The sequence below is a fragment of the Accipiter gentilis genome, chromosome 14, assembly GCF_929443795.1.
Source record: "Accipiter gentilis chromosome 14, bAccGen1.1, whole genome shotgun sequence".
Lineage (NCBI taxonomy): Eukaryota > Metazoa > Chordata > Aves > Accipitriformes > Accipitridae > Astur > Astur gentilis.
In genome coordinates, this window is record NC_064893.1 from 33650798 (window position 1) to 33663960 (window position 13163).

Below are 13163 nucleotides of genomic sequence, written 5' to 3' on the forward strand. Positions count from 1 at the left end.
AGCTTGCTGGAGCCGCGATGTTTTGTGATGGCAGTCATTAACTTTAGCAGAAGAAAAGAGGATGCGGGAAAATATTCTCAGCTACTTCTTGTCCCAGTTGGGAGTCACTGCTCGGCGAAGCGGTGGGGTTTGGCACACTGACATCTGAAATTACACTGCAAGCGCAGAAGGGTAACGGAAAAATGAGCTGCGGTCTGTTCCACTGCAATCAGTCAGTCGGTCAGAGGCAAATCACTTGGTCTTTCTGCAGCTCCCACAGCGCACTGGCAAAAGGCTGCAGGAGTGGGGTTTTCCCTCTTCTATTGGTGAGCTTATTGCTGCTATAAAAAGCCAGCCTCCCAGTTCAAGAATCAGAACAGTGATTTTCTACAGAACAAGCACAGCCAAGACCTAAAGCCAACTGCGAAAGGAAGCCAACGGCATTTGGGCATTTCACTGATTATTTACCCTCCCTCTTAGTTTTGAGTATAACCTGGACAGACTCACTCCAACATCCCCTTCAGGAAGGCTGACGGCTGACCGGCCTGTGCCAAAACTTGCCTTCAATTCTGACTCACCTTTGGGAAGATTTAGCAGGAATGGCTAATGTGCTTGATCCCTGGTTACCCTCTGCCACTGAAGAACAGTTGAACTGGACACATACCAATGCCTCAGCCTCTCCAGCTTATGTCTGTACAATGGGTTGTACATTTTCATTAAAGTATCAGGCTGGAATAGCTCAAGAGATTGTTTGCAAGTTATCTGGGCTTCCTCTTTACCCTCCCTCTAACACATACACCGTTGTATTGTTTCACACTGATCACTGCAGTTTGACTTATGGCTGCCCTACTGCAAGGTATGCAGCTGCAATCCCACTCACAGCAAACTACTTAAATAACAAACAAGGAATTAAAAAAAGCGCAAACTATCTTTAATATCTCCAAAATCCCATTTAGAAGCAGTTTCATAGAAACGTCACTTTTATCGTGCAATCGAGACTGGAGGGGGGCAGCAGAAGGAGAGAGAACCAGACACCGCATCCTTGTGGGCACACAGATTTTGGCCCCCGAGCCCTCAGAAATTCTCCAGCAGATCCAGGATCCGCTTCTGCTCGGTCTCCCGAAACTCCTGGTTCTTCCCATCCCCGATGTTCTCCGCGTACTCTGCGGGGGAGAAAGCAGACAGACAACAGGCTTTGAGTGAGACACTAATGAACGATGGGCAACTTCTGTTGCAGATACCACAGCAGAATCTAAATCTGCGTCCACTGCAAACAACTGAATGAGAATTTATGCAAGGAGCATTGATGGTTTTTCTCCCCATCCCCAGGGTTAAGGCTTTGCATAATAAACATCTACTGACCCCTCATTAAAAGCTTTTGTAGCAAACAGAGACCGCAGCGGGAACATCCTGCTCTCATCACTAAGCAGCTCAGCAAGCCCAGGCAGACACTAGCACCCAGAGGCGGTACCCATTCCCTGGCATCTAACCATTCAGAAAGGTGACTGTCCAGGCGCTCCTTCCAACTCCTCTGTTATCCCAGTGGAGCAGCGCGCTGGCAGCTGTTTGAACCGGACAGTCACATCACTGGCCTCTTTCAGCCCAAGAAATGCAAATAGTCCTGGACAACGCTGGCTTTCCAGGTCCCTTTTAATGCCGAGTATCATCAGGGAAGGTCAGGCAGGGGCTGTTACACAACTGTTAAACACTGCTAACCCTGGGTTTCACTTGTCTGTTGTCCAAGGATCCCAAATGAGGATTTTTGTCAAGTGGAGACAGATTCCCCAATCTACAAGTGTTTTTAACCCATACGGAAGAAAACACACCAGTTCAGATTTAACTACTAAAGAAACTCCTTGTCTTCAGGCAGAGGATACTAGACCCTGACCAAGGTCTTGCCCATCCATGCACACAGCCAAACACCATGGAACCAAAAATTTCCTCTGCAGCTCTTCTTCCTGACATTCATTTAAAGCTGGCAGCTCTCATTCCCGTACCAGCTCCCTCCTTCCAGCCACCAGAACCTGCATATTCAAAGATGGTTTAAAAAGAAAAAATGAAAAGCAGGTTTTGAGCTGCGAAAGCAGGGAGCTGAACAAATCTTAGTAGATCAGGAGCAGACTGCCTGGTTAGACAGTGTTTTCCAGCCTCCACCTTCTCGCATTCCTTCCCTTCTTCCTAAACAAATAGAACAGCTTGTATCCAGCATCTGAATGGTAAGTTGCTGTAGAAAGTTTGCTTTAATATTTATACGTTCAGCCTTGCTACATGCTTTTGAGCTCCATCAAAGCCTTTATTATAAGAGCACTGAAAAGAGTGAGGACAGGGAGAAGTTAGCTGATGTGGGAGTCTTCCATCCTGCGTGCACTCTCTCTCCATGTACAAGAAGCAGAGTTCTTTGCCAGGGCCTCTGGGATAAATCCTTTTAATATTTATAAACTGCTACAGTACCCGTAACAAGAGCAGGCAGGTAACACTGAGGTTTGCTGCAAGTGAACCTGAAATCCTTGCCGTCCTGGAGAAGGGGGACCAGCACAGGGCACTCTTCCCTCTGATGGAGGAGAAACTCTCCATCGCACTTAACGAAGACAGCAGCAAGCTAGTAGATTCGTTGTAGCTACCTACGTATTGGCTAATTGCATACGGGCAAGGCCCCAGCAGCCTGGTGTCAGCTCACCTGTGGTTTGCACGCTGTAGCAAAAGGCTGCGCCACAGCAGCTGGGGATCAAAACCTGCCACCCGCTTCTGGCAGGAGATAAACCCCACTGCGGCAGAGATGGGGTTACCTTCCCAGAAGAAAGCGTCAGCTAAGGCCAGCGCTTAGCTCAGGTTCTCCTGTCCCCTTCAGGCAGTACCGGAGCTTTCTGTCAGCAGCTGTGCCTCCACGGGGAGCTCGTGAAGGAGCAGGCTCTGTCCCCAACGAGCTCTTTCCGTGCTTTGTCAGAGTAAGTGCCTCTGAAACAGATGCAGCAACTGCAATTGCCTGTGTTTATTGCAGCCCAAGGGCAACGCTTTCTTGCCTGCCGTTACCTCTTGACAGCTCAGGATACCCACGTGAGAGACGGACGTGGTCTCTGAGCCTGGCACAGCGCTGGGGCAGCCCGGGTCGGCCCTGGCTGCAGGCAGAGCTCTGCGCTCGAAGCATCCGCACCGCAGGCAGTGGGCTCGTGGCCCAGCTCCGGTTTTAGCTTTAAGGACTGCTCAAGTACTTGAACATACAACTCTAGCAGGGAAACTGCCAAGTGCCACTAATGACACAGCCCTTCTATTGTCCCAGTGAGATCACTCAGACAAAAGCAAGCCACAAATTCCTCTAATCTTGTCCAAAAGCTCAGCATTTTTTCTTCTAAATATTTAGGCTTCGTAAGACTAAAATCCCAGTGACTCCCAAGGCAGACTGTTTACTGGGTTACCAACAGTTACCAATTTGAACCGACCAGATAAAACCCCCAAAACCAGGCTCAAAAAAAAAAAAAAAAAATCTCCCACTGAGGTTTTACTTATTTACTTTTTTATTTAAAATGCCATGACTTCAGTGAGACAGCAAAAAAAAAAAAAAAAAAAAAAATCAGATGTAAGCTCCCTCTGCCAACAGTTTAACAGAGCTTACACATTGCTGTAGCTACACAAAGGGAAAGGACCTAAGATTGGTTTCTGCTTCATTAGACAAAATACAATGGTTACAGAACAGTAAAAATCAATAGGGAAATATTGAAGCTTGTAATGGATATTGGAAGCTATAAAGCCTGCACATACTGAGGGACCACAGGCCAAATTTAGCACAGTCCTCATAACATACCTACCTTTTCTTTTTGATTACCCATGCTAAGAGGTTTGTTTTATAACATTCAATAGGCATTCCACCTTCCCGGCTCCCTGATGTGCCCACTACCTTCAGTGAAACCAGGTGTTTAACCAGGCATCACATCTCAGTGCTTCTGGGAAGGGACCTCTGCACCTCAGTTCCTGCAGGGCTCCTCTGAGAGCAGCTCCCCAAAGGGAGCAGGTACCAAAGGCTGGTCTCTCCAGGTCCGTAAGGAACGGCGTGCTTTCCCGTTCCAAGGCCGAGGATCGCTATTTAAGGAGATCTGTGCCTCGCTCCATTCCCGATGAGAGAGACGGAGATCAAGAATTGCCCCAAGATATAGACACTACTTGCTGTCATGAAGACAAGTCTCCATCCCAAAATCAACCCCCCCGCCAAGCCACACACTGTTCAGTCATTTTCTTCCAAAGGATAAGGTAACTGTCCCATTGCAAGTAATGCTTGATCTTCAAGAAAAGAACTGTGGGAGGACTGGTCAGCCTGCAGAAATGCATTTAATGAACCTTCAGTTATTCCCTGCCCACTCCTCCCCCTCGAAAGCCCTACCATAAGAAAACAGTCTTGCTTCCTCACTTGCATCATAAGTAATTCTGAGCAACCCCAAGGGATCCATCAGCTGTCAGGTTGCCAGAGAAACATGGAGAATATGTAGGCCATAAAAATCAAACTAAAAACCAAGCATCTAATTAGTATGCAAAAATAGAAAATAAAAACTGAACAAGACCACAACACTGAACGAAAAGTAAAAATAAGCCAGCCCTCATCTGTCCTGAGAGCAAGTTAGAAAGTGGCCTGGAAACACTTCAGCCAAGGCTTAAGGCTCCTGACCTCTCAGTCATTTGGGATAGAGTCCTACAGTTCAGACACCAATTAAATTTTGGAAATCCCCCGCTGGCCCCCCAGGAGGCATGCTTCTGGGGTCTGCAACCAAACTACTCCAACAGGCAAGCTGTGTTCAACGAACCAACTCCTCTTGAGAGGCAGGTGCTTGTCCGTGGTTCACTTCTGTTAAAAGTTGGTGAATCCACACTGACAACGTATTTGGACATAGGTGGGCAACTACCAAGAAACTTAAATTTCATCAGCACAGACTGCAGATAAGCTTGGTGCTGCTCCTATCTGCCAGGAATCTTCTGGGCCCCACTGCAGTAGTTCACAAGGGCCCACCAACAAATTTACTTCTAAGGTCATTGACAACTGTGATGGCAAAAGTCTCTAAAACTGGCAAGCATAAGAGTTGGGGAGAGCTGAAGACAGAGCCCCAAATACTGTATCCATCACCTGTATTATTAACAAGCCATACGTGGCTTCTGCAGGCAGAGAACGCGTTACCGCTGAGAGTACCGAGCCTGCTGTACAATCCATAGCTTGCAAGACATGATAAAACCACTGAAAAAGTTTCACAATGCAAGTCACTGTCTGTGAAAGAAAGAGTCAGATGAAATTTTAATGCAGCTGCCCTCCAATTCAGCTTAGTATGTAAATCAACAAACCAAAGACATGAACGTGAGGTGTGTAAATACAGCAAGGTGTGCAGACAAATCCCGTGGGCACCTATGGCCTAGGTCAAGCATGGGAATCTGAAAGCAGATGTGTGCCATGCTCCAAGGTGGAAACGGACAGTTTGGAGGCAGGAATTGTCAAGTATCATAATTAAAAGCAGAAAAGACATCCTATCCAGTCCTCCCTGTTCATCAGCAGGCATAAACTTGCACTTGCTGGCAAAGGACAAGGGCCAAAGAGATTGCCTATAGCTGCAGGTAATCTCACACTGTCAGAAAATCACTCTTAATTTCGTCACACCAGCCAGCCTTCTGATCCCCTTCTTTCCTGCATATGGGAAGGGAGAAACCCAACGGGACCTGCAAGAAAAAAGCTGCCTGTACCTGCCAGTATTGAGGGCAGGGAAGAAAAGGCCAGGAGAACACCATTTGTTATTCCCAAAGAAAGCAGAGACATCAAAACAACACAACCCACAACCCAGTACTCCTGGAGATGCTGCCAACCTTCCTTTCTCTCCAGAAGAGAAGGAAAGACTCCTCACCCCTCACCAAAAACAACATAGCCCCTCGGGAGCAGACACATCCCCCACAACCCTCTTTTAAATAAGGAGGCACCTCCTGTGGGCAGCAGATTACCAGCTGCTCTAGCTAAGCCTCACAGCTCGGAGGGGGCTGTGGAGAGAGTCTGAGTCCTGTCCTCTTCTTCCCCAGATCAATTGGCTGCTTCTGCTGAAGGACAGCAGGCTACAGATGAGGGCCACAGCTCAAATAAGCATTGCTCTAATTCAACATAAGCATTAAAAATAACAAGCAGTACTTTAAAACTGGGATTGCAAATCACAACAGCTACATTTTAAAGCTACAGAGGATACTTTAATGCTATAATCCATATTAATCTGACACTAAGAACAAGACAAATACACCACGGATACTAATATGGTGCAGATGGTAAAGTGCAGGGCCATGTTAATGAAAGATGAGACTCCACTATTCTTCCCTCTAGCATGCATACACACTTCCCTTAAATATTTACTCTAGCGTTAATGTCAGCAGTGAGTTCCAGCCAGTTTGTAGCTGATGGCAGCATGAAGTGGTGTGCTGTTCCACGACAGCAGACAACAGCAAGTGTCCTAACTCCAAGGTAAAACATGCCTCTTATCAGGGTGATTCCAGCCCTGCCCAGATCTCAGAACACTACTCAACTGCTGCCTGAAGATACTCATGAAGTCAAGGAGAGTTACATGTGAACACTCATCCTACAAAGTGATGACTGAGCTGTCCCTGGTAGAGAGGAGGCACACGCATAGGAGTATCTCAACTCACCCTTTAGGATGTGTCGAACAATTTTAATGGAGCTGCCTCTCATGTTCAGAATCTGATGGACTCTCTGACGAATCTGATAGGGGATAGGAAAGAGAAGAAAATAATCTTCAGTACAACACAAAACCATGCACAGCCCCACTTTCTCCCACTTTGAGGGAAGAGCAGAAACCCTCATCACCACAAAACCCAACTCAGCCTTGCTAGTCCACAGTCCCAGAACACCTACTCAGAACATTCAGGAAGGCATGTGGCACAGGTACAAGTAACCACAGAACATATTCACAAACCCCAGTGTATTCACACCAGCAGAGATGCAGTATTTTGCACGGATCAAGAAAAGTCACCTGCTGTAGTCTGTGCCTTCGTGAGAGCTTCTGAGAGAATGTCCCCTTCCACTACTCTCTCAGTAGTGGCATACATAGGGCCTTTCCATTTCAAACTGTGACCTCACTTATGGCAGACTGTATGAATTCAGTGACAAAGATCAGCTTCTGTACCCACTAATGCCCTCCTAACTGCTATAACTTGAAGCTGTATGGACACAAGTGCAATAAGCAGAAGGTTTCCTCCAAAAAAAGGGAATTAGAGAGAAGATTATTCAACGAGGAAGTATTTACAAGGATTTAGAGTCTTGTCTGTATCATGGATAGAAACACAGATGATCTGACAACCTTGTATATAGCTTTACCTGGGGAACATTGGCATTACAGATCTCTGCCATGATGTAACAAATGAGCTGTAGAACAAAGAGACCAGCATCCAGGCGACGGAGATAGAATTCATCTTCCATGTCATCGTCTATTATCTCTCCCCGACGCACCATGTCCTGTAAAGCAACACAAAGAAAAGGTATGATGATTGTCTTGCGAAGTATTTCCCATTAGCAGTGGCGAAATGTTGGTGATATCTGCAATTTCTTAAGAAACGCTTTGTTCCCCAAAACATTAACATACATATATTTCTCGCCAAAGAAGTACTTTTAATAATTCATTTAAATTCACAAAACATTTCATTCAGTTTTGAACAAGGTTTTGCCTTTGCTGGTTGTGAAGTGTGTCCATCTGCAAATTAAAATTTTAATTTAAACACACAAATTACATTTCTAAATTGAGTGATTAGAGACTGTGAATATGGAACAAACCAGTGTATCTATTATTTATACGTTCTTTGTCAAAATGGAACAAAAAACCTGCTCTTTTACTGGCCATTTGAGGGTGCTGTTAAGCAGTGCAGAACATGACTCCAGCAGATTCAAAGACCTATCAGGCTTCCAACTTCATTATCGACTGATGAATGAGAAACCAGGTCCAAACATTCTGCACAAGTACAGCTTTACCATGCCCAGCCTTGCTCTTCCAGCTTCATTTGTTAGTGACGCTGACAGGGCCAAACCCTAGCCAGGGTCTGTTAGCAGAAGACCACTGGCTTCCCCAGGAATGCCAACAGTTCGTTCTTCCTCTGCACATACGGTGTTTCACTAGCAAGACCTGCCCAAACAGAGGCCAAAGGCAGAACGCAAGAGGCCATTCCATTCATCTTGTTCAGACAGAGCATCTTCAAAACACTGGCAAAAGGAGCCCGGCAATAAGCTCAGAGCAGTTTTCTCCCAAGAAAGGCAGGCCACATCCACCGGCTGAACCCGCCATCCATTTTCATGGAGACTGACAGGCCAAAATAACTGATGTCATGTGTGACCTTTTGCATTTTGGGGTTTGTTTTTTGGTTTTGTTCTTAAATAAAGGAAGCAGCTTGTCAGACCCTGCTAGCTCGCTGCAGCTTGTGTGATTTATTATGCAGCCGGCTGGCAGGTGGGCACACACCAGTGGAGCAATATTTTCTCATTAGAGCCATCACCAGTGAGAGCACTGTACCTGTAATGCTCAACAAGAAGTGCTTCCTCGGGGTGCACAGGTTCCAGGCAAACACATGCAATCTCACCAGCACCAAAGCTGATTTAGGCTACCAAATTTTCCTGTTTTGTCAAACTAAGTCTTCGCATCTAATTATAGGTAGAATCTTTTAGGCTCAAGAAGGAAAATTAACCCTGTGCTCTTCTCACTGGAGAGAGTGCAATGGATGCTCACCGTACAGAAATCTGATTAAGTGACTTAGAAGTACAGCTATTTACCACTGCATGCCAAAAGTGGGAGAGGAAAACATACATAATGAAATATTTTTCTTTCCTCCTAGAAATCTAGTTTGCCAGTGAAAGAACAAGTTAAGTTTAAAAAACAAAATCATGGGCACAGACATGACTGGGCAAAACTTGCAGGCAAGCTCTTGCCAGTAAAAAGAAAAATCCAATTTTTGTGCAAGGAGTGACTTTCCTCACCCTACATCCATGCCAAATTGCTTGAATCTGATCAAATCTGGTCTCTAAAGCTAAACAATGTTGACTCTGGCTAGCAAGAGATCGGACGCCATTAACTGAAATATCAAAAAAACCCATTCCAGAAGGATGACAATTCCTGAACTACTGCTTACCCTCCTCACCACACACAGGCTTACTGGCTACTCTCCTCAACAGTGCTAAATTCCTGAACGGAAAAACATCAACAGGCCAGGATTTTGAATCTCCAGAGCAGGAAACAAAGACCGTGTCTGTTCTGTATTCTGATCCAAGCACGGCGATCACAGGAGCTGAATCCAGGCAACTGCTGTCTTGATTACACAGAGAAGGCAGCAGTTACAACAGCCCCTCTAGACAGAGAAGCAAGATTATTTTGTGCCAGTAAATTAAGCAGATATGAATTAGAAGACAAGTACAGTTTTAGGGTGCCTTTTCACAGTCTTTTTTATTTTAAACCACAACCACCCTTTAAATGCTAATCTGCCTCCCAGTACAGTACCAAATAGCCACCTTTCCACTTTGTCTCTCTTTCAAAGCTGTCAAGTTGCTAACCTCCAAATGAGCACTCAGATGCCATTTCTAATCTGCCAACAATATGTACTGAGATGCCCCTTGCTGATGGGAGAAGACAGCAATAAGATGGGCTTCTGTGAAGCTAAAATGAGCTTCTCTCACACTAATGAGGCAGGACTGACAGGCCTCGAGGTGTCAAGTAGAGGCTCAAACCCTAAAGACACAATGGATCTGCCAATCCTATACAAAAGATCACATCTGCTCCACGTAGTCACTGGAGTAGGGCCCAAAAGATTCTCCGCAGCCTCCTCCTGCCTTACCTACCATTCACCTTCCCCAGCACACACAGCAAGGCTGGGCAGCGCAGAAGGGACGGGCGCTGACCGAGAACAAAGAACACCATGAGGATCCTGGTTTTACTTCCTCACCAGGTGGGATAGCGAGGCCACTCCAGATCATCAGAGACAGGAAGGCTCCCAATGGCCATGCAGAAAGACACCTCTTGTCTCCTGCACCAAGTATAGATTCTCTCCCCTTACTACTTTCTGTCTGTATTGCTGGGGAGGGGTAAGTGATGCAAGCCATGCTCAGGAGGTGCTTTCAGACCACAGGCTAATAGTAAAATCAAGGTCATCGCTAAGCCCTCGGTCAAAAAGGATATGCAAGAGACAGGAACCGACACTTGCAACAGGAGAGGAGCAAGCAGAAGCCTCGGGTGAAGTCAGACCATCATAACAAGGACTGCCTAGGACCATCTGCTTTCAGCTCACAGCTATGACAACAATTTCCCCAGGAGCCTCTTTCACATGCAGAGGCTGCAGACCCCATAGTGTCTTCAGCAGACTGACCACCGTTTTCCTTGAAACACAGAACAGTTTAGGACTGACCCCTCGTCAGGTCATGGACTCTACTGCAGCCAGGTATCCAGGTCACACCACGGTGACCAAGAAGCTCTCAGAACCACACAAGAAACCACCAGAGCCCTCTGCCACGGGAAGGACTTTCTTCATTTCTGCCTTAGAAGCGGAAACACACTTGAATTTCTGTAAATTGAGCCACCAGTCTGCAAGAGCTGAAAAGCTCATTGCGATTGCTACAAAGCATACCATCACTTCCAGGTCAGGAGAAACAGAGCAGCAGCTCCTGCAAAAGCATGAGCTCAACTTCAGCAGCAAGAAACGGGAACCATGTTAGGGCAGTCATCTAAAAAGACCCACCAGTCTCAGCATTAAAGTTCAAAGCTCACTTCAGCTTGCTGGCCATTTGCTGGAAAAGCTCGCAGTACAGACAGTGCAAATTCAGCCACGCTCCAGAACGCGCACAACCTCCTGTGAACACAGTTGTGTTCTTTTCACTTGCACTAACACAGCCCCTGCCGGGACACTACATACTGCCCTCACTACAACTCCAGGCAGTTCAGCCTTTCTAAACCGAACTGAAATGTTGGGGTAATACAAATTCCTATTTCAGTTATGCCAATCTGTGGGCATTGCTCTCACGCTAGGAGTTCCACCTCTCCCTTTCAAGGATGGAATGACTTAACTGTAGCACAATTAGCATGTAATTTGTAAGTCATTATAGCGCAAAGTGTCTGGTGAGAATATTTTATCGAATAAACCTGCTGAGTATAATTTTCTGTGGAACTATAAAAATATTAAACCATCTCCTGTCTTTTCCTATCATCTTTAGAGATCACTAAGGCTATTGCTGCCGCCTGTAATTATACCTCATTTTAGAGGGAGTTAAAAGCCATAGGATTTTGCACCATTTCCTACAGAAAGAATTAAAGAATTTGAGACGGGGACAAGATATTTTCTAGGTTTCATTAACTAAAACCTCTGAGAAAAGTGCTAAGACAGGCATCAGGTGTTGGAGACAAATGCTCACATGGACTTTGCTCCTGGGTTTCACATGGCAATTAGGGTAATCACTAAGTTATCACCTCTGATCACTTCCAAATAGATTCCGCAGAAGCAGACACGTGGGTAACACTGAGAAGGGACTCAGCGGACCTCATCCTGTTTCACTGTCCAGATTAAGGGTGCAGTTTCATTACAACCATTCCTTCTCAGAAACAGCTGGCTTCAGAAATTCCTCCCCTCCTTTCTACCCTTAACTATTCCCACACCTTCGCTGCCACAGGCTGAATAGCTGGGCTACAAACCAGATCACCAAAATAAACCAAGCTAAAAGAAAGAAAAAGGAAGAGAACTGCAAGAGTAGGAGCTTCTTATGCCAGCTGCACTACTACAGATAAAACATCAGGTATGATACACTCAGCCATTCCTTGTGTAAATAGGTTTTCACTTCTTGTAATGCAAGCCTTACACCAGGATACTCTGTCCATCTGACTTGGATCTCGTTCTCATCAGTATAGGCTGAACCTGTAAAATCTCATCAGGTATCATTTTTTCTTTGGGGCATGGAGAAAGGCGAGGATCTATATACCGGTTTTTTGGCATACTATGTCCTCTACTGCAAAAGGAAGGTCAAAAGTCCCCAGGTGACATAGCACAGTTTCTAAAGGACCAAGTGTTCATACCATCCACTTCAATGATTCATGTGCCACAACTAGAAACATTAAAGTGCTCCATAAATCCTGTCACAGCTAGACAATGCTGTGATTCGACAGACAGAATGATGGCTTTTGCCTACTTTTGCGTGGGGAAAACTCTTGAGCCACTTCAGATCTCAGCAGACTATGTCCCACTGACCATTTGAGGACACTACCAAACAAAGCAAATGATAAATCCAAGGGTGTTCCAAGCTAGGCATGAACCTCAACATCGTTATTTCATACACATTGTGCCTAATATATTGCACATGTAAGATGTTTCTGCCAAATCCTATTATTAGCTTTAATAGGAGTGAAGAATAGGGATCAATTTATTCTAGCCATTCCAGCCTACAGAGCCCTGCCGTGGGGCAAAAGCATAGTGGCCTTGTGGATCCAGGAGGAAAACCTGAGGTTCTTTGGTTTCTCTTCTCTTGTGCATCTACAAACATGAGCAGGTTAATATTATTAATGAAAGAGCTTCTACACAAACTTCTTCACACTCAAATTCCCTTTACCCCTGCTTTGTGCTGGCTGTTTGCTAGAGGTGTTAACATTTGCAGACTGCTTCAGGATCTTTTTGGATAAAGGGCACATAAACTAGCTCTGCATATTGCATTTAAGGGCTCTGTATAGGAGCTGCCCATACGCCACAAGACTTCAGCCAGAAAAATGCATTCTGTTTTTTGAGTTCTAAAACCCACACACCAACACTGAAATGTAAAGAATAAATAATTTCTTGCTCTGTTCCAAGGAGGATGAATGGAGCATGGAAGGATAGCAGGAAAGGGTAAAGGCTGTTTTTCTTCAGGCCACTGTTCATTTGTGAAGCTGCAGCTGTCCATATGGAGCCTGAATGCTGGCAGCAAAAGCAACTCCATTCATCACTCACCCCCATGCCTTTTTGAGCAGCAGCAGCGCTGCTGAGCTCTGATGCCCTCGGAATGTTTGCCAGTGCCCAGAGAAGTGGCCTTGGCCGTGGGCAGACAGCTGTTTGTCGGAGCCTGGCAGGGGGCTGCAGCCCGTGGCACGCTGAGCTCGCCCGCGTGCAGGGACGGCGGCTGCAGTGATTACTCTCCGTCAGTGCTAATCAATCTCACACCCTCTTCAGTGCCG

The 13163-nt window shown here is 45.9% G+C and overlaps 1 protein-coding gene across 1 annotated transcript in view; it reads right to left on the minus strand.

Moving 5' to 3' along the window:
• Window positions 1–888: 888 nt before the first annotated feature.
• CTNNBL1 (catenin beta like 1) overlaps window positions 889–13163 on the minus strand; it is a 56278-nt gene continuing 44003 nt past the window's right edge. Inside the window, exons 14-16 of the mRNA XM_049816855.1 lie at window positions 7319–7456; window positions 6631–6703; window positions 889–1142 (exon numbers count right to left, since the gene is read on the minus strand). Of these exons, the coding sequence (XP_049672812.1) occupies window positions 1054–1142; window positions 6631–6703; window positions 7319–7456 (300 nt within the window). The 3' untranslated portion in view covers window positions 889–1053. The remainder of the gene's footprint in view (window positions 1143–6630; window positions 6704–7318; window positions 7457–13163) is intronic.